At 39.1% G+C, this 23053-nt stretch overlaps 1 protein-coding gene across 1 annotated transcript in view; it reads right to left on the bottom strand.

The window, feature by feature from the left end:
* The window catches only part of MEGF11 (multiple EGF like domains 11), a gene marked incomplete at its 5' end in the record, with an annotated part of 189125 nt that extends 173048 nt beyond the window's left edge, over positions 1-16077 (bottom strand). Inside the window, one exon of the mRNA XM_029085009.1 lies at positions 15985-16077. Coding sequence (XP_028940842.1) covers positions 15985-16077 — 93 coding nt within the window. The remainder of the gene's footprint in view (positions 1-15984) is intronic.
* Positions 16078-23053: the final 6976 nt, after the last annotated feature.

Below are 23053 nucleotides of genomic sequence, written 5' to 3'. Positions count from 1 at the left end.
ATTTTAATTTCTTTATTGATACTAGGAAAATACGTGGCTCTAGAGGAAGACACTGAGAGAGAAGTAAATATAAGCTAATCAGTCATGGAGTTGCTGGATGGTAATGAACACGTTTCCGATGTGCAATGTACAGGGAAAATAAAGTTCAGTTTCTATGCAGAGAGCTCACACCAGATCAATTAACTACTGAAATCACATTTAGGAGCTGGAGCTGAGCTCCATTTTGAGATGGTCAATGAAATGTAAGTGGTAGAGGAACCTCATAATTCTCCTCAAAAGGACTGGGCATTGCTGTAAATGTTCAGTGTGCAGAATTCCATTGACAAAGCCATTTTTTCACAAGGGTTCTATCTCCCAAATAGAGAACTTTGAAACATGTGTCTCTCCTGAATCCCTTTTTAATGGAAGTACACGAAGAAACTCTCAACGATGAAAAAAACAGGACTTTTTAAGCTAATTTACTATAATTTTAACTTGCCTTGCTTGAATGTTTTGAAACTCTGAATTTCTTATACAAGAAGCATGACTCATGCACTTGTGCTGATCATTGCTTATGTTATTAACAATTTCAGTAAAGAAATGTGGAAATTTTGTGTTGTGCAACAAGCAAAGGAAGCATCATGGAAAATGCTACTGCCAGAGTCAGAATACCTCTTGACCAAGACTAGTACTCAGCTCTGACATAGAGGCTATAATTTCTGGTTTACTTTACTTACATGCTAAGCTCCTACTTCTATTTTTTTTTAATGTGTGAAAGACTTAGAGAAAAGGTAGAATTTGGACTTTTCTCTGCAGCACAGCACTGTGTGGCAGCCTTTCATTGCAACTTAGGCGTGAAGCCATCCTGTATCTCAATTTGAGGAATTGTTGGGTTAAAAGACAACTGGAAGAAGAGTCTTCTCAAAAAGGAGTCTTGTTATTGGATTAGAAACAATTAATTTTTATGACTTTTCACAGAAAAATAAATGCTTATTAAAAATCAGAAATGTTTTCCCTCTACTCTTCAACTTGAGAAAAATATTTCAATTTGAGAAACAGTTTGCTTAGTCCAAAATTCCGGTTTCTACACAGAGCCCTGTTTACTCCCAAGTTAAAATGGAATATGTTTGATAAAAATACAAGCATCCAGTGGAATAAATTTCTGATCACACTACCTGAATAGGCCGGCTTATGTACCAAGAGAGAATCTATGATCTCGGTATCACTGGCAAGTAATGTAACAAAACAGTTAAGGAGTTTTCTCCTGAAAAATTCAAAAGGGAAGAAGGACAGTTCCATAAACTGATACCAAGAGAAGACAGTATTTTCTTTACTGGACATTTCTTTTTCAAGGTACTTAAAATAATTTCAGTTTAGTATGGTATTTTAATGCCTGAAGGACTTGCACAGGGTACAGAATAATTTAGAAAAAATATATAATAAAGAACTCTTATTATTACTATATATTACTATATAATAAAGCTCTACAAAGAAACAACTCAGTAACTTTAAATATTGAGTTTAAACATCTGACAATGGCTGAGTTTCTGTTGTAATTTCTATGAACCCAGAATAATTCCACTTGTGTAGTTCTGTATTAATAAAACTGTGATCAAAATGTGATCCAATGCTCTCCCGAGATGCAACGCGTCCTTTACAACAACTGAGCAAATGAAACAAAAGAGAATGAAAAGGGAATTAAAAAAAACCATTGATCTTGCAGATACAAAACAAAGTTGGGATAAATATTGGCGCTGATGATTTCCTTTCCATTATCCACAATGTGTTTTTCCTTACAAAGAAGAAGGAGTTTAATACCATCTATCACTCATATAATGTATGAAGCGTGAAAGATGCCTTCAAGCAAGTTAGCGGCTTGGCTGTGCCTCAATTTGTCATAGTCACACACAAAGAAAAAATGCACCTCCTAATACATTCAAACATGTTGCATCCTGGAAGAACAACCCAACATCTGGACATCTATAATACAGACTGCAACATCATGACTGCATGTCAAAGTAATTAATTAACGTCATTTCTTTCTGCCAGATAGAACACGTACACTCACTACAGAACACACAACAGTTGATCTTACTAATTTAATGAGAACATCTATTTCTTCTGCAGCGGTTTTCATCTAGAAACTCCAGTATCCCACCCAAAGGAGGTTAGGCTCACCGCTCTATAAAACAGTATCAGAATAGAGAGACGTCCAGAATGAGCCAGCAGTCCAGAAACAGAGGTGGGAACAGAGTCTAAATTCTTCAATATAAGTAAGGAATTCTAATATAATTGAATTTACTGGTACTCAAAATCCATCCTGTCAAGAGAGAATTTCCATGGCATTTCAGGATTTCAGAATGGGAATAACCACATAATTGTTTGGATAGGCTCATAATAAAGTTCTACTCTCATACGCAGAAGATTCCCTTGAGCTTTCAGAATACTGTGGTCTGCTGCTTACATATTCTATATTTTCTATCATATCTAGCAATTCAATAAGCCCCTTGCTCTGATTAAGAGATCACTAAAGTTACAGGAATAAAATAATTCACAGAATCATAGAATGGTTGAACAGTTGAGGTGGAAAGGGTCCCTGGAGATCACCCAGGCCAAACCCCCTGCTCAAAGCTGGGTAAGCTAGAACAGGATGCCAAACACTGTGTCCAGTTGAATTTTTAATATCTCCAAGGGCAGATTCCATAATCTCTCTGAGCAATTATTCCAGTATTTAATCACCCTTACAGTAAAAGAGAGGTTTTTAACGCTTAAATGGAACTTCTTGTGTTTCAATGATCTCAGTACGCTGTGAATCAAAGCCCTCTGAAGAGGTCTGAGGAGGAAAGATGGTGAGACAGTCCTACTGATGTCACAGAGTGGTGGTGCCTACGAAACCCAGAACTGGGCTGCTGCCACCAGACTCCATGAACAGCCTAAATAACAAGACCCTCTTCCCAACACGCTTCTGAAAAAGCTCTGACAAAAGCAATTCCTCACCTGAGGTTGAAAACAAACTCAACAGGCTCTGTCATGAGATTCATATTGCAAGATGCATCACAACCAAATCTGGAAGGAAGAGTTATGACCCTCTACCAGTATCCCCAAACTGGAATCTGTGGAATTCCAATGGTTGGAATTTCTCTTAGAAGATGGAAATAAGATTTGCAGAAATGCATGTATTTTCTTACTGCTATCCCAATTGAACCAGATACCTATGGAATTGGGAAGCACTAATTGGCAGGTTAAAGTAGATAATGCAGCAAAGGTTATTCTGGATTCCCAAGGATTCATCAAACTTACAGTCATGGTCCCTCTGCCTCCCACCCCAGCAGAAAATCTTGCAATCTCTATGGAAAAATGGATCTTTTATTTGAATCCTCATGTCTTTCTGCAAACCCACCTCCTTCTGCAGTTTGTTTCTAGGCTTTGATATTTATTTAGGAAATCATTACCGCAATCTAAGTAAGTGACATAGGACACCAGACTTTCGTCCTTGGCTAAAAACTCCCCTGCAACCAATTTTCATGATTTACTAATATTGCTACATAATTAGAACACTGCAACTCTGTACAAAGGGTTCATAAAGGTGAGATTTAAGCAGGGAGTAGGAAGGGTAAGAAACCCTTCCCTCCATTACTACCACAAATATCCATTGTTTCGTGTTTTAGCTGTTTCTGTTCAAATTTGAATTTTGCAGGCTAATTTCACCCAATCTGCCCTGGTTTTAACACACATATTTTTAAGCATTCTGGACAGGGCTTATATAGCCTAGCAGTCTCTGGCCTTTGCATGAATAGGCACCGTATGACAGGCAGAAAAGCTATTGAAAATGATGAACCGCTGAGGCTTTTTTGTTGAATGACCACCCTCCAAGATCAAAGAATGAGTGTTTTATCTGTCTGCTTTCTGGTTGATGCCCACAAAGATCTTCCTGATATAAAATCCTCTCAGTAATAATACACACATCATTTCTATCTGGCATTTACTGTTGTTCCTAATGGAGCCTAAAGCTTTCTTGCATAACACACAGCGAAGTTACTAAAGTGGTTGAAACTTTCTGTTACAAAGCAGTTGTGGATGGGAACCTTTCTCACATGCTTTCTGTTCTTCACCTTCACCACTTCTTCAGTGAAGTCCCTATAGTTCTTTAAGCAGAAGTCTACGTGTAGTAGCAGGTCTCCTTTTATTTTACACCACAACCCAGAAACTCCACATGCATTGTTATTACCTGATTCTACTCATCTTTTAGGTTACTGATCGTATTTCATGAGTTCTTGCCATTACAAAGGGAGTGACATCCATATCTGTGACACTTGGGTCTCTTCCCAGCTTCCCTGACAAATGGCCTTCATCATGCTTTCCTCAACAAGATTCAGGGCTTTTTGAACTCTCATTTTCACTCCAAAACTTTCAGATATTCTGTTGGGTTAACGCAGGCATGTTTAATAAATAAAATCCTGCACTTTCTCTGCACCCTCTCAAGTATTTTGAAGCTGTAAAGAAATGACTGGAGGATGTGCTTGTTAGGCACCAGACATTCAAGATGATCAAATGGTATAAGGAAGGGTTAAAACTGAAAGTGTAAAATATTTTCATGAGTACAGCAATACAAGTGAACTTTTGACTGTAGAAATTTTCCTTAATGTGCAAAATTTCTGGTATTTCACCTAACATTTTTGTCAGTAACAAAATAAAAACTGGCTATTGAAAACCACACTTTCTTTGCTTGCACTACCCTTCCAGGCTAAGAAAAGGCAATTTTGGCAGTTGAATGCACTATAACTTCCAGCATCCCACTTCAATGCATCATGTTTAAACATTAAACAGTGTTTACTGAAGCTATAGTGCCAATGACTACTATAGAATAGATGTTTACATCCCTTCATAAACACTTACACAGGTTTCTTTGCCAGCACCAAAAAAAGACAAATGCCATTTTTACCAGAGCATTTCACCTCTAAATCCTTCCCCTGTCAGGTTATCACCACCAGTTTGCAAGCATCAGAATCTTTATCACTTTACTAAATTGTTTGCATGAGAAAAAGACATTCTTTCAACATCTCTGCTTTTCCCATTTAAGGCAATTCCTGCCATGTTGAAGTTTGCCTTTATCCTTGCAGTTCCTTGTGTTCTCTCAAATTCACTGTAATCTTCACTCTCATTGCCCTGGCTGTGGCATTTCCCACCACCATTTTATCCTCCCTCCTTCCAATTAACTTTCTTATTTTACCAAAATCTGTAATTTCTGCTTGATAGAATCAGCCAGCACATGTCTGCTCACAAGTGTGAAATGCTTGGTGCCTCACATGCAGCTTAGTGTTCATTTTGCAGAACGTCAGAATTCAGCTATTTATTGTCTCAAGTCCAGTTGCCAGCCCACTGAGCTCCTTTCCTGTCCCCAGCTGCTTCTGGCTGTTATTTCACCTTGTTTATTTTTTTCCATTTGTCTCCCAAATACCATTTCTGTCCTGCCTCAATCTTTATTTTGCACTTCTCTTTATTCCATGCATATCACCTTCCCCTCGCTCTTCTTCTATTTCGCCTCTGTTCATGTTTGCAATGGGTGGTTATGCTACAACAACCTCCTCGGGAGTGTCAGGTATGATGCTAGCACGCCATCTGCTCATTTATTTCCTTTGGTCACAACACGTTTCCTCATTTTGTATGCTTTTCCTTACAGATAACTATGGGCCCTCTACATTGCCTGCCAAAGCTAGATTAGCAGTGAGAGCAAAATGCTCACCTGCGAGCAGTGGTGTGAAGACTCTGTTCTGCCAAACCCTGGGTTTACACTCAGATATGCACTTGTTAAGTCCTCTGCTATTTCATTATTTCTCTCCACATCACTGAGGCAGACAAGCTGTCAACAAACATTCATTTCATTGGAGACACAAGATATCTGCTCCTGTAGCAAACTCTTTTTCAGTATTTTATAAGGACTACAAATAAGTATAAGGGTATCATTTGAGGGGTCTAGGAGGGATTTTCAAGAGTGTAATTTAAGAGAACAGGGTTTCTCAGAGAAACTTCTGAAAATATTTCACTTCAAAAGTAGGCTATCATACTTCCAATAGCACAAACACTGGGTAAAACAGAGAAGAAAACTCCCTGAAACTTTTCCATTTTACATATAGTGATTTAAGGTCATCACGACCTACTCTTGGCACTGAGAACCTACTAGAAATACAAGTGATTGTGAAGCTACAGTAAAAAGAAATGCCAAAGAAAATCTTTACCTAAGTTTTACCTGTACAATGGCACATTTATCTTTAGCTTTCACTCTAAAAGAGATCCCTTACTCATACACAAATATTTTATTGACATAGAAATAACTTTTAAAACAATAAATAACAGCATGATTTAATATACTGTCATATAGCCATTAGGCAATGGAGTAAATCAGCGTTATCATTCCCTCATTTTAAACTGTCGGGTTGCATCACTTCTGCATACTCTTCTGCAGATCTGATCATCACATCTCTAAAGTTAGTAAAGCTGCCTCCAGGCTATATTTTAAATGCAACCCACCCAAGACACCAAGGCCAGCTGCACATTATAGCTTTACTCATCTTTTGCAAAGATATTAACTGATGGCTGAGCTCTTACCAACACCACTGCAGTCTGTCGTGCTTTTTCAGCTCTGATACAGGCCCAGTTCATCCACATGATGAATATACTCAACTCCCACAGATATCAAGAAGAAATAAGGACTCCCCACCTCGTGGAGGCTTAGCTAAGATCACACAAAACCAGGGTGAAATCTGAGGATAAATTTGAGCATGTAACACTTTCCTTTAGCAAAGACACTGCCTACGTTAAACACCAGGTCAGTGAGCAGGCGTAGGAAGGGAGGGGACACGAACAATATGGGCTTTATTTTCACAAAGTTGTTCAGTACAGTAGCCAAAATATAATTAAAATACACCCAGCTGCTATTTTTTTGAGAGAAAATATTTTAGTATCTTTGCATGTAAATGCTGGAATTTACAGCTCAACAAAGAAACAATCACTAACAGGGACCTCCAACCTTTCTTCCCATTGCTAGGACATGCTCACTGATGCTGTTCCAGTGAATTTACTGACTCTGCCTCAGCTCTCAGGTACCCACACCCAGCCTTGTAGGCAATGCTAGGTGATGAACAACTGCTGTTCTCTAGCAAATTTTACCTTCTGAGGGCTGAGGTAAATTTCAAGCCTTATTTCTGAATGAAATCTTCTGTTTCCCTGTTTGACTTCAACCTTTAATCACTGCCCATAAAACAGGATCGTAACTAGGACGAACAGCGTCTTTTGAAACAATCCTGAGAGCGCTGAATTAGAGCATGAGGGCTTTTCCCAACCATCTTTGGAGACAGTCATACTCATAACCCCAAAAAAGTCAGAGCAGGCCTGAGGTTTCTCCAGGTTCAGGTCTCCCAGGGGTTTTTCTGATACCTTAGTGTTGGACAGTGAGCTGAGCTCTGCCCTCTCCAAGCATTCCCTGAAACACCTCGCCATGCCTAACACAGAGACGAGTGGTTTAGAAGCTTTCCCAAGGACCACGATACCTTTTTTCCTGTCTATTAGCAAGCAAAAACCCTGGGAATAATTCTGGGTGGATATCCACATCTGAGATTTTTGCCTACAATTTGGGAGAGGGAATTCTGCTCTTTTCTACGAGTGACAGCTCTTCAGTGACCAGGCTGTAAAATTATACTAATGGTACTTTTAAATTGATCTAAAGTCTGTTCATTGGTGTAGTGCACATTTAAAGCCACGTTATTGTAAGATGCTCCAGCAATGAAATTTAGCATTAGCAATTCAGTTCATTAAAAAGGGTATTTTAGTAGGTTCTTTCTTCATAGCTATTTCCCTGTCTAAAGTGAGAAAAACCTCAGTCAAATTAATGAAACTAACAACTTATCACACATACGCTGCCTTTCTGTGAAGTCTCCTCTGCTCTCACCAGTTTGGCAGCCAAGGAAAGATGTGTATGAGCCAAATTCCCCCTTGCATAACCACACAAAACCTGCATGAAATGCATTTAGTCCATTCAGCACTAGTAACCATGGTTTCATTTACTGAAAATTATCCTTAAACTGTAAAGTTTTAGTCAACCATCAAGTCATTCCCCAGATAAGAGAAGAGCTACATGATAAAGTTCACTTCCGGATGTGGCGGGTGTGCTCAAAGTTCATGGGGCTCTGTACTCTGAGTTACAAACACCTCTGTTTTGGTACAGAACTTCCTTGTATAACGCTGCCTGCTCCCCAAATTTCACACCCATCTGTCTTCTCTGAAACCTAAATGTCTTTTTACACCCCCTTTTGAAGCCTCAGTCCCTGACACGCTGCCCTAAAGACAGGCAATAAATAAGTGTTCATACAACATGGTTTTTCCACAGCTTCCCTCATCTTTGGTTTCCAGCATGAATTCAGTGTTGGATTCAGAGAGCCAGTAGGCTGATTTTCCAGATACTCAGCATATACAATTGCCTAATAATTCCATGACATGGAACAGGGAATGCCCATACTGCTCATGTAGAGCTCACCAGGGACTGGAGAGTGGCTAAATGTGAGATGATATGCCCAGATAGCCATTAGGTCTTACATCTGGCCCCTCACCTCCCATTAGCAAGCTATGGGCCTTAAAACAATGGATATATAAAATTATATCGGAATTATAATTATAGAATTGTTGGTTATTAATTATATAACACCTAGAATTGTCAATGGATAATTTATCTAGCTAAAGAAAGAACTCTTCTGTATGCCTTTTATTCAACATGTCTGTTGACCACTACAGCTGACTATAAATCCCAGCAGCCCCAGTCTGGATCCGCACAGTCACTCTCTTTACAGTAATACAGAGAGAAAGTCTGTGTATATGGAAAGGATACATCAAGAGAAAGAGAAAGACTACAAAATGGTGCTGTTACATCAGGCCAATTTAGAAGACAAAGTCTTAGCGTGCAGCAGCCTCATCAGCTACTGCTCTACCTAGGGATGGGAAGCATGGTTTTAACAGATCATCTGAATTTTATATGAATATTCCCTCCAGCACGTGACTCATTATGGGTTTACCTCTTAAACCAAAGCAGCCAAACATGGAAAGAATCAGCTGCTTTAACAGAGGAGACAGTTGTGGTAATATTGTGAAAATGACATACAATTGTGCAGACCTATTCTGATAACATTTCACATTTTAAAAAAATCTTGATTAGACAACTGGAAGCCTGTTACACTACATACCCAAATTATTTTCTTCTCACATCTCTATCCTCCAGTGCTCACCTATGTGGTAGGTCAAAACATCATCTCTGTCTAGAACTAAGGAGTATGTGCAGATCACTGACCTGTGTATGGTCCTCTGCTCTGCAGGAGGCCTGGCGTTAGGCTTGAGCCTCTCTTGATAGTGGTGAAGCTGACGGTGGGTTTAGTTCATTAAAAGAAGTATCTGCCATTGCTCAGCCTGGATGATACTCAATAACTCTTGGTCCCTAAATGAGATCTCCTCATCAACCTGGTTTTCCCCCTTCATCTCTTAAGTTCCCATTCAGATAATGACTTAAGCATTTCTCAGATTTAAATAACATGGGTTGTTCTGCACTGACTCTAAACGGACTATTCATATGGATGAAGTACATCGCTAGATCAAGCCTTAAGAGCAATGGCACACACAGAACTCCAGGGACTGGAGCAGACAGAGTCAGGGCAGCTCAAATGACTCTTCAAAATCATTCAAAAGAGGCAATCTCAGAGGAGGGCTGGGACTGCTGGGGGGAAATGATCAGTCACTATCTTGGCTTTAGACACAACCAGCTGATTTAAGGAAGGAAGTCCTTTCCCACACGCTGACAGGGAAGATGAAGATGAAAAGTAAAAGGACATAGGGTGCTGAATTTCTACTTTTTTACTCACTTTAGTACAAGACTCAGGACAACTGTCAACTGATCTATTCATCATCAATGAACCACAGAGAAGTACAGAAAGCCATTTCTTCCCAAAGCAAATCTAGGATCTATTTTTCCTTTTCCAGAATGAACTGTTGCCCTTTGCTCAGTCCAGTTACTGTGGGAAAAGCCAAGGCTAATATGACTCTCATACATTTCCATAAGCTTGCAGCACCTCCAAAGCAGTTAGCTCCCAGAGGCTTAGAGGATACTATCATACCTTTAGCAGAGTGAGGAGAAACCGCCACAAACAATTGAGTAGATATTAAAGGTTTCAGCAAGAGACAAAATATTCTCACCGAATGAAAAATGAGGGATTAGCCCAGTTTAATGCAGCCAAATTATCTGTGTAAAAATATATACAGGACATGCTGCTGTGCTGCTAACTGCACTGAACAGCAGCTTGTGTTTACATTTTTATTCCCTGGTTACAGGCTGTCCTGCGTGGGTTGGGCCCATGAAGATCGGCTGCTACGGAGACTGCTTAGCACATGCAACCTGGGTACGCAAGCCCAGGCGCGTGGGCCCAACATCCAGCAGAGGCAAAAATTAAACACAAGCTGTTTACCTGATTACACCAGTTCAGCAGTGGTTGAAGGGAAGTGGATGTTATTTTTTTTAAGTTTAAGGAAGAGTAAATTGTTAGAACTGAAAGAGACAAAAATCAATTCCACTCCATAATTGCTACAGAAAGATCCTTGTATGAGCCTCATTGGAGCTTGTTTTTATCTATTTGCATCTCTTTGCATGATGTAGTCACTGAATCTACAAATCACATCAAAATTAAGCTGCAATTTGAGCTTGGCTTAAATGAAAAGTGTATTAAAACTTTAAAGACCACATGCTATGGATAGGAAATTCTGTTTTGGCTAAAGCATTAATTAAGCCTGAATCCCAACTCAAGTTTCACAACTTTAAACAGATCTTTAGAAACTGCATCTAAACTCAACAGTAGGAGTGACAAATCAAACACGTGGGCTTTGGTGGGAACAGAAACATTGTACCTGGTTCTGTCACCTCATTTGGCACTTGGATACAACAGTCACTGCACTACAAACCCATGACAGGAAAATCCCTGTACAAGAAACATGGACACGACCTGACTCTACATAGTGACCCACCAAGAGTTCAGAATAGCTGAGGTCTTGCGCCTTTGCACCCGTCTGGTGCACCTTGGTGGTTTCCCAGTCAATCCTATCCTAAAAACCCGAGGACAAAAAATGAACTAATGATTCCAGCAGATCAGTCCCTGACACTAGGCTGAATTCTGGTTGAGTCTTTATTCACAAACCAGAAATCTTTCCTTTGAACTTTATTTCTTCTTTGGAAACAGTTCAAAGCATTTTGAGAACACACAAGCCGAAATCAAGCCTGAAAAACACCACAGACTCACTTTAAAGTATTCTATTTTTCTCCTGAGATTTCTACTGCTGCTTTCCATAGCTTGTGAAGCAACCCCTCTTCAGATTTAGCAAAGTAGCTGCAGTTCCCATTCATCACAAGTCTCAGAACCGAAGCACTCCAGCTGCTCTAGGGCTATACCCTTAAATGTGATCTTGCTGTGAACTTACACTTGCCTGTTGTTACGACCTTGGCTATTTTTGACAAAGGGATAAAGATGAAATAGGTTCTTGCTCTTAATGACAGTTTGTACAAAACATCCTTTATGAAGCAAACAATGTTATCCATATGTGTACATTGCTGATCAGCCTATGCCAAACAGCAATATTATAATCTCCCTCCCCCAGGTGATGTAGTATGAAGAAAGATGATTTGGCATTATTAAGCCAACATCTCTTTAATTACACTTTGGGCAAGTACTATATTTTCTCCCGAATCTAATAGCAAAGCAAACATTTTGAAAACCACTTTATTTTTTTTTTATTACAACCTCTGTTTTTATTAACTCTGAAATTTCCCAAACTGGCACGCACCATTTTGGAAGGTTCTTGCTTTTAATTCCAGGCTCTTGCTCTGAACTTTCCTTTTCCTACCTGCTCTCCACTGTTTTCTGAATCCCCTTCTGACCAGAAAGATTTCTGTCATCTTCCCCACAATGAAAGATGCTCATGAGAGTAAAAGTGTTCTTCAATAATAGTGCCTGATGAGTTTTAGCATTTTGAAAGAAAGATCACCTTATTCCTTATAGACCTGATGAATTCAATCAGATGCTTGTTTAGGTTTCACCCAGATCTTTTTAGCTGTTTCTTCAAAACTGACTCAGCAATATCCTTAAGCACCTGCCTAACTTAAAGCAGATGAAAAGTCCTACTCATGTGTCAAGTTAAGGATACGCTTAAGTGCTTTGCTGGATGGGGGCCTAACGGCTTGCAAATACAGATGGCTGTTAGCAAGACCCAGAAGAGGCCAGGTAACCACCAACAGTCAATTATATTCCTACCAGAACTTCAAGCCAGTAGATCATACTGTTTGTAGTTAATTGCTTTGAAATAATTGGACAGGTGAGCAGGTAAGTTCACACAGAGCATTTGCAATTTTCCTTTGTATTTAAAAAAAACAACAGTGCAGATTGCATGGACAAAATGGGCATGATTTTCATAAAACAAGTTAAAAGGGAAGAAAAGAGGCATGGGGGTTTTTTTTTAAAGACTTTTCCTTTTAATTTTTAGCATCATTAAAACCTTGAAAACATTTTATTCAAGAGCTTCTTTAGTTAATACCTCATTACTTCTCTTTTTATTGTTATGGTAATCAAGCCTTAATATATTGCAGCTTTATAGCATGAAATCAAGGCTAGGCCTGCGGGCATCGACAGATGTAGACCAGCATGCAGTAAAACACAGGTATAGAGGCATGCAGAGCTGAATATGGCACGGGGCTTCTTTATAATTGTTTAGCAATTCATCTGAAGTTATTTTAACCTTGACAACAGATGAACTCTAACATGTACCATGATCAGTCACTGGCAAGTTGCACCGAATAGCAAGTTTTGTCATCTTACAGGCTGAGTTTTAGGAAAGCAGGAAACAAAGTCTGAGAACAATGACTAAATTTTTTGGATGACTACAGGCTGTAGCTGTAACTATTCAAAACATTTAACTGAGTATATTCTAGCCAAGGGAGAATGGTAATACTGGGAAACTGCATGTAACACCAAAATCTTGCCTCCTCATAGGAAATCTGCTCAGTGTCAGAATTCAGACCCTCTCCTGGCATAGGCAGTCTTTGCAGTGCACCAAAAAAAGAAAAACATCTGGATCTGACTTCTGGTTTTGAAGTGACACTTGGACCTTGTGCTGGAGCTCTGCTTATGGCTGAATTTCACCCACCAAAGCAAATGTAAGTTAGATATAACTTTTAGAAAGTTATAATGGTCTGATCTGCAGGGTGTTGAAATATCATCTCAAAAAGAGTGAGTGTCCCTAGATCTTTTCCAAGTAAACAACAACAGACGACCCCCAGTGTCAGGTAGGCTCCATTTCTCAACATTGTTTTTAGGAGAGATCATTCAGGAAACAATTACAGCTCTTGGGAGATCTTCTAAATTTAAAGAGAGTGTTTTGGCTAGCAATCTCTCTCCCAGTAAAACAGTTTCAAACAGACAACATTAAAAGCAATATGCCTGTGACTTAGTGAAATCACTGAGACTGAAGACCATATAGGAAAGTTTTATGGCCCCACGGGGAGTGGGGTAGCACGCAGACAGCCACCAGCTTGGGTTTATCCAGAGCACAGCCCGACAGGATCAGCCATTCAGAAACATCCCACAAATGATATTTGTCATTGCAAACGTGTAACCCTTGCAGTAGCCACCCAATATTAATGAAGTAATAGGAAGAAAGTAGGCACAGGTGATACATTTTCCAGTAGAAGCAAAAAATGTTTTCCATATTATTACTAGATAAGACATGACTCAATAGGTGAATCAGCAATGCATCTGAAAAATCCACTTAACCTCAGTTAGGCAAAGGCTCCCAGCTTCTCTCTTCTCTCTTGGAAATACTCAGAGTAACAACTGTGCTGTATTCAGCTGATTATCTGTTCCATACCTTTTAATTTATACAAATTCTCCTAACAATAAAGAGGCCAGTCATCCAAATTTCCAATGCCAAGCATGAAGGTGAGCAGCTCTCTCAGCTGCAGTAAAAGCTAACTCCTGTGAGGCCATCCACTCTTACAAGCATTACATTGGACAGTGCTTGTTCAGACCAGACCTTAGGACAAGGATGCATGCTGCCCAGCGTGTAACAAATGGAATGAAAGGCAATGGGCACTATAGTCCAGCGAACACACTAATTATATTAATAAAATGACAGCTTAAATTTTGAAGCTAATCCTGGGCTATCATTTATAAAAGTTAACAGGGCATATTTAATTTAGGAATTGGCTAACGCTTCTCTTTCCACCACTGAAACCTCATAAATGAAATATACTGGATTGCTGCCCAGTGCGGAAATAAAAGTTATGAATAATGTTTCTATCTCAATCATTGTCAGTGCTTTAATATTCCTAATTACTTTAAAAAGCTAAATATTCAATATAGGAAAAACCTTCTTTTTCTTTTTATCTTCACTTGCAAGATTAGTGCAATTTAATAAGAGTCACTGGGTAGTTCTAGTCCACGAGACCATTTTGTACTTTGGCATCTTATCCATTCCTCGTCCTTATTACAGAGTGGAGTGCTTGTTACTCTGTGTATGCATGTGTGTATAAATGTGTATCTCTCTGGGTGTATGTCCATGTTATCCCAGTATTTTTGTTTCTCATTTTTTTTAACTTCTCTATGTATATAAATACTCGCTGGCTGTTAGGTTAAACATATCTATTACTAAAAATAACCAAAGGATAAAATTAGTTGCTGAGATTCTAGAAAATATTTTACAATTGAACTATTTTTCTTTTTTTAAAATATTGTTATAGATAAATATTCAGTATGTTACTGCTGCCCCATTTTTTCCTTTGTCTACCTGCCAGGTAATCCCAAAAGGTTGCTTCAAACCCCCTTTCTTTCTGTCCTTCCTCCCTGCTCTCTCCCTACTGCCTTTTCTGCTGTAACTGAGGAGACACCAGCAAAGCTGAAGACAAAACACCAGTAACTTGAGCAAAGAAGAGTCTGCCCCATTGACTTCAGCCTCTGGAGGTGTTTGTCCCCAATCACATTTAACTCCTGTTCTGTCCTAAGGCCTTCCTTTACAGATCTCTTTTCTGTTCTCTTTTTGCCTGGTAATGATGCCTCTTTTTTAAGATCTTAATCAATTTGGGAGAAAGGGAGAAAGTAAAAGCAAAATGAAACGTTCATTCAGTAAATGACTCACAGCATCTTTCTCGATGCAGCTTTATTTACTAGCCTGACGCAGAAATAGACTTCATTTAATGAGCTTATTTCTGTTATGTCAATAACCTATCGGGCCTGTGTTACACAACACCTCTGGTGTTTGCACTGGAAAGGACGCTAGCTGTTTCATTCCAGCATGAACTAACCACATAGACTTAAACTTATCATTACCAATTAAGAGAGTTTGACATATGCAGCTTCTCCAACTGAAAGAATTGAAAGCCTCAAGTGTGAATTAATTTCCTAGTTGAAGGTGCATAACTCCCAGCTCTACCATTTCCCAACTCCTGCAGTATGGATAATTAAGGTGTGGATTTCAAGTCAGCAGGTAGAGTCTGGGCTGCTTGAAGAGTCAATGGCAGAACTCCCACTGGCTTCAACAGGATAAGGATTCAGGATTCTGTCTAGAGAGGTGCTTAACAAAGTACTCCAAGTACTCCACAAAGCATTTAACGAAGAATGTGTTGTAGTAAAGATTTCAGAGAGAAAAATTTCATAATAGAGCTATATTATTTATATTGGTATTCCAATAATAGGACCAAAAGCATTAAGAGCATCCTCCACCGCATTTAACACTTCTTTGCAAAAACAAGCAAAAAAGGTGAGAGTCATTATCATAGGAAAGGGTTATTATCACATAGTAATTGTTGCAAAATAACCAACTGACAACCTTCATTTTCCCACTTAGAGTATCCAAGTTCCAAGGCCACTGTTTTATTTATGGTCTTTTTAAAATAGCTGTATATATCTTTATCACAGTTTTGTAATCTTTACTCACCACTGGAGCAATCAGTGCCTCCCCATCCCGGTTCACAATGACAAGTGTCAGGAGAAACACATCTTCCATGCACACACTCCTCTGTGCAGAGTGCTGTTAAGAAGCAACAATACACAGCATTGTAAACATATTAAGTGGCTAGTAAACATACAGTAAACTATGCCTTAGAGAGCAATATTTTTTTAAAAAATATTAAACAAAGCAAACACACAAAGAAAAATTACTTCCAAGATTTAATTAATACTAAGTGACCAAAATAAAATATAGGTCTCTTGACAGCGATAAACTCATTTGTCACTTCAGCTCTTTGTAATGAAAAACTCTAACCCAGAAATTACTTCTGTTAGCAGTTTTGCTTCATAATAAAATTTTTACCAAACTGACACATTATTATTATATTACAGAATCCCAGCTTCTTCTATTGCACTCAAGTTGCTGCTGTTCATAAGATAAAGTGGAGCTCGGTTTTCCAAGTATATTAAGATCCAAAATAGATTTGTAAAAAATAGCTCAAGGAGAAGAAATAATTTTACTACATGATGCAGTAGCTGGAAGTGCAGCCTTGTCTTTTCAAGGTCATCAACTTTTCTGTAACTACAGGGTTCTATATCTTATTTGTCCACTGCTGGATTATTGAAAGGTTAATATCCTCGAGGTACAAACTATGAAAAACTGGTTGGTTTTACTGTCACACTTGCCAGTTGACTAGAGATATACATGGCAGAATCTTCTTCTCCCTGAGTAGGAACAGCTCATGGCTTTAAGACTTTTCTTCTACAGTGCTGCTTTAGTGCCTGACTTACTTTCCAGTGTATGCCAGTATGCCCATTACATAATGGGTATACACAAAAAAATGTGGACAATACTGAATAACTATTTTAAAGGCTGAACTTTACTGCTTACTATCTTCTTTCAATTTTACTACTTAGGACATTCCAAAAACTCAGTGCAACAGTGATTCAAATTGGATGGTTAAGTTGGAACATTAATTTCCATTTAGACTAACATGTATGAGTTATTAATGAATATGATGTACTGGTAATGAGACTATTATATTAAAATATATATACATATATATCATATATTACCTATGTTTGTATATCCTGTGTTTTTATATCAGATAGGAAATGTGGATATTGCACTTACTTAACGAAGAACTGGCTGAAGCTGGACTACAAAAGAATTACTCCAGGACCTAAGATGCATTAATTCCTGTCTAAAACAAGGCCAGCGAAGCTGATTTGGGAAGTAGCTTTGTGTTGCTGTACTGAAAACCAGGCTGAACTGCCCAACCCATTTCAAATCAGCAAACCTTCTTAAAATTGCACTGGGGCTACATATGAAACACCTTTTCAGTTCCCAGGTGCCCCATGGGCCAAACGTTTTTCAAGCACCATCTTGTCCATTTGAACAATTACTGCTGTGTTTGACAATCTGTTTGGACTACCAGACTGGATCACACCTTGAATCTGCGCTCAGGCTGACATCAAAGTCGATGGAAACGTTTTGCTGTCTATTCTGTGTTTGGGTCATTGCAGACCAAACCCACTAATATATTTAAACCCACAATATATTTAAATCTGACTTCAAATCACAAGTGAACTTTGAATAATCCTATGGGGCAAAGCTTCCTGCTCTTATCCATCAAATCACACGTGACCAGTGATGAGAATGTTGCCTCATTATAACAACTGCAAAATCTTTCTAGATTAGTCACTTCTCTTCTAGGTTCACTGCATGTCAAAAGTGCAATTTATTCTTATTTCAGATCTTGTGTTTAGACAGTATTGCAGTGGGTATGAAATATTGATAGCTAATTCTCTAGTCACTAATTGTCCTAGTCTTCTGTGCATTTATTTTACTTCAGTCAGAGCTTCTGAAGACAGTGAGTCATCCGAGGCTACAGCCATAAGACGAAATTCAAGGCAGGATATTAGATAAACAGGATTTTCCAAGAAAGAAATACACGTCTTCACACAATCATTTAAAAATGGCTGGTTACCTAGAACAAGAAGTCCACGTACAGAACAGCCACAAACTTACAGGTTGTTATTAAAATTACAGTGTGCTAAAAGATATGCAATAGCTGGGATACGGATACTTTGAAAACTGTGCCCTGTGGAACTTTATCCAAGAATACAATTCTCATTGATGTGACTCTTACATAACAGCTTTACAAGAAGTATGGAAATCAAAAGAGATTTTTTCTGTTGCCTGTGTGGACATTTACAATAATAAATCAGTTTTCCATGTAAAACATGCAATGTTTTTATTCCTTTAACTAGGCCAGGCTCTCAGCTCAAGGCATAATTTGTGAGCAAGAATGCTGACAGCGGACTATTTCTTCACTCTTCCAAATAACAAAACTCCTGCTCGTTACTGGTCTAAATTTATTTGATTTAGCCACACAAACATATCACACCTTAACTATGCTAACATGAAAATGAAATAATAATGACTAATTAAGCTAATAAAGTTTACTTAATCACTTGCCTAAGGACAGAAGTGCCGACTTCCATATTAGTGCTCCAGTCCCTTGGGAAGAGTGTTAGGTGAGAGTTACAAGCCAGACTCAGGACAGTATTCCTCATTCTAAAGCAATCAGTGCTATGCAAAATACAAAAAAGTACTACAGAGAACTGCATCTTTGGGTTTTTTTAGGTATTTTGAAGTCCCACACAGATGAAGATGACAATGTTTAATGAGCAATTAGAGTCAAGTAAGGTAAAGACACTCCTTGGAACTGTGGGTTGTCGCATCCCTGGTTTATTAACTTGCTAAACAAGGAGCTATGAGCTCAGTAGCATATTGTCATTGAAAGCTGTGAAATTACACAGGAGTAATCCCATATGTGGGGGTCACAGAAAACCCCCTTTTTTAAAAGTGGAGGCTTTGATAGAACTCATTTTATTCAAGGAGGCAAATAAGCAGATTCCTGCACTGTCTGCTTCAAATCAGGCCTATAAAGGTCCATATAAAGGTCACATCAGGGTACAACTCTAAAGTTTTACCACAGCAAATAAAATTTTGAATTTCCCCTATAAAAGAGAAGTCTTGCCTTGCTCTAATCTTTAGAGTTTAAATTAATTTTTCATTCTATTAACATTCAACATAATAGGATACAATGGTCCCCAAGGCATTCTTCATAACATACTTTGTACAGTGGTTTGCAAATGATCTTACTAGTTAATGGAACTATAAAAATTACTTGCACATAAAGGTCGAGAAAAATAAAGATAAGTATATACTTTCTGACACTGTCCTGTTCAACACTCCGCTAAAGGCCCCTGGAGGAAAGAAAACTTGTACTAATGCAAGGAATATAATTCCTCCCAGTATAATAGCCCAAGTCGTTCAACCTTTGGAATTCCAGACTTCTCATGTCTGCATTTTCCCTTGACCAATTCTATTGAAGAACCCAGCACCTCATTGATCAGTTTATGATTAGCATTCTTGGCATGAGTTTAAGATCGGTTTGGAGTTTGATTCAGCCTGGTAATAAAATGACCTACATCAAAGCCCTGCCAAAATGCCATCTTCGTAGCGACGCGTTTAGCATGAGTTATTTGGGCGTATTCAAGGTCACACAGGAACTGCTCCTTATCATGGAATAAAGTCAACAAAAGGGTTCTGTCACAATTCATTTGATGCTTATCACTTGCTTTATAATTACAAACAGTGCTGGTTTTTAACATATAAGGTCATTCCTCAGGGAAATACTCCTAAAGATGAAACCTTTTTCACACCTGAAATGACTGCATAGATTTCTCTAACTCTACCACTTATTTTTTAATTGTTGTTTTGAATTTGAATTTAGATATACTAATTGGGCTGGCTGTCTCCTGTCTACAAAGGTATGAACAGGATATGAGGAGCGCATTGCTAAGTGGAGCAGACTCTTCAGCCTGGAGAACACTTTCATTGCAGAGTTACTTCAAGAGAGTTGCACCACAGACTTTTTTATCCCAGAGAAAAGCAGCCAAGCAGCCACGATCCAGGCATCCAGAGCTACCCTGTCTTCCTTGATGCCACATTCCTCTGTATGGTCCCAAACTATGACTTCACAGGGTCTAACCCTGCTGTACCACCCTGTTTTATATGCAGTGTTTCATCACTACACTACCAACCCATTGACTACTTGTACTCCATTAAACAACATAACTAACCCCTGCCACAACTACCTTCTTAGCCTCTTCCCTAGAGGTGAAGGGTATTTAGAGAAGAGTTTCATTAAGTATGGAGTGATTTCACTGGAGCCTCAGTGATAGTCTGAGGCTTTGAGCAACCTGGTCTAGTGGAAGATGTCCCTGCTGATGGCAGGAGGGTTGGAACTAGATGATCTTTAAGGTCCCTTCCAATCCAAACCATTCTATGATTTAGCTTGGAAAAGTTTGGTTAACTTGTCCACGTATATTTATTTCACAAAAGGCAGAGTCAAAAAACCCCACGTCTTGTGCTTGCAATGGAATGTGGTAACATTTGCAGCGGTCCTTTGAACCTGGAGGAGTTCACAGTAAGTTCTATCTCCCTCCCACTTCAGCAAGTGAGACTTTACTGTACCAGACAAGCAAAATATCTTCAAAACAAAGACCAGTACAATTACAAAGTCTAAAGGAACCCAGCATAGAAAGCAGAAAATAGGCTTCATGAACTGCACTCATTCATAGCAGCGTGTGCTGCCGAAGAGACGTGCTGGAGCATTCTCTATCAGCTAGAGTTTCCTGCGCTCTGCAGGCTTTCTGCCCAGGGAATGTAGTGCAGCCAGGAGGTGACAGAAAGCATAAATAACTGAAGATACATTATAATAATGGAAAACATTGCTAAATGAAGACACAGCTGCTACTATGTGAGAGCACAGACACAATGAGAAATTCAGGCACTCTCGGAGAATGACACGGAGTGAACCGGTCTGTTCTGGCTGCACACGTGGCACAAGGACACTGTCCTGTGACTGCAAGTTCTTAAAAATATTTTTCTTTCCTCTGCCAGTTTTTCTTCACTCTACACTGATCTCACCCAAACTATGACCAATTTTGTTTATCTGCTGTGAACCAAAGCTAGACCTGCATTTTTTCTATATGTTGCTGGTATTTTAACTTCAGGTCATCTAACCAGTTTGCCCCAAACTTGATAGCTGTTGGACTATAATTGTTTTCCTTCACTATTTAATATGTGTCCCTGGAACAATTTAGGCCATTGCAGCACATTCCTCCAGTCCCTTGTGCCACTTTTAGGTGAAAGAATAATTTGTCAGGTGAAATAGCAGTTATCTCATGGCCAGCGGTTTCAGATAATGCAGAGAGGTCAAAGAAGATGAAAAAAGGTTTAAAAGAAGCTTGCCCCTTATCCATTAGGAATCTATTCACTCAGGGCCACTCCGGTGTTTCCATCTTAATGTACTGGCCTGAATCCAGGTTGTGCTGAGTCTACGATATTAGCTTCATTAGATAAGCCTGTAGTCAGCTTTTGGCCAGATTCTCTTAGAATGTGCTCAGAAAAGGGAGGTTTGATAGTAGAAGAAAGATGATTACAGCTAATACATCTAGCTAGGTTTTCCTCATTCTTAGATTATTGCTTATTTGTGGAACGGAAGATTCCCTCTCTAAATCATTGACTTTCCGTCAGAAATCATGCTGATTAGGTGGTTTCCTGCATAATTGTTTCAATGAAGTGGGATAATAGTTCTTTGCATTGCTTAATGTCTATTTCTGTGGTCATCACTCAGGATACATCCATTAATTTATTGCCTTGGATAGCACTTTAATGCAGGGTTTAGCAACTTTAATAGATGAAGACATGAAGAGATCTCAAAGCCTGCACAGGCTTTGAGGAATTTATTGTTTCAGTGTACAGCAACCTTTATTTTTCATCTCCCTCTTGGTATCTGATGAAAGTACTAATAAAAAATAGAAAAACAAGGAGATCAATGTGAGCAAAGGAAAGATGAGACTGATGCAGATCATATAACAGCAACGGGTTGCAACATCAACTCCTTTTCCTGTAGGTGCAATTCCATTACATTTTTTGGTAGATTTGGAATTGGAGACTATGCATCTATGCAATCAGAAGAGAATCAATAGTCTTTCTTGTCATCTGGGACATGGGGAGTCTCTGACCACTGCCTTAGTGAGATATTGATCTGTTCAAGATAGCAACTAGGTTGTGTTATCCTCAGTCTTGACATCCTGCCAAAGCTTAGGGAGTAGGCTATGCCAGAGATGACTTGTGGATATCTGAAGTAAAAGAACTGAGAAGACACTTTTTGAGGATTTTTTTCTTCTCCCAGGAGGAGAATCTGACATATGTCAGTATCATCATTGACAAAGTATCAGTAAATCCCTGTATGAAGCTATTAGGAGGTGAAGAATTGTGAATAAGCACAAAAACTACCATAGTTTCAGCTCAGATTTCTATTACCAGATAAATGGTAATCTGGAGCTCTGATGACTAATGAGAAAGTGAACACAGGGACTCCCACACCTTGTCATGGCTGAGTGTCCCAGGCAGGTGACACGGGCTAGTGTACAGGTCTGGGAATAATTCCAGCCAGAGCTCAGTGTTTCATGCTCTCAGGTCCCTCACAGGAGCCACGCTCACAGTTTACTGATTACTGGAGGATCTGGCACTGATGAGAATCTAGTTTAGTCCAAGTGACAATCTCTTGCCTGCTGTAGGCCTTACTCTAGGGAGTGGTTAGGGAAGTAAAGTGAGACAAGGGAAGGTCAAGGCAGAGAAGAGACTACCACTTTTCCTACGTGCTCTGAAAAAAGCAAGACTGGTGGAACACTTTAGAATTGCCTTCTGGTTGGTTTTGAGGAACAGCTGAGCTGGAGCAGCACATCCCTGAGACAGGAACGGCATCACATCAGTGGTCATAAAATAGTGATGGTAATAGAGGAGAAGGTTAGAGCCCTGCAAAAGGAGAGATCGATGAGAGTCACACATTTAACAGACTCTTTGTGTCATTTTGATGCCCCATTGGCTTCATCTGCCCTGGTAGAGAGAAGGAAAGGGAGACAGTACTTACCTTTTAATAACATCTGAAAAGCAGCCTCCTTGTAGCAGCAAA

This window comes from Antrostomus carolinensis, unplaced genomic scaffold (assembly GCF_000700745.2).
Source record: "Antrostomus carolinensis isolate BGI_N321 unplaced genomic scaffold, ASM70074v2 scaffold2270, whole genome shotgun sequence".
Taxonomy (NCBI): Eukaryota; Metazoa; Chordata; class Aves; order Caprimulgiformes; family Caprimulgidae; genus Antrostomus; species Antrostomus carolinensis.
The sequence above is the reverse complement of the archived record's forward strand: the minus strand, read 5'-3'. Positions and strand labels throughout refer to the sequence as shown.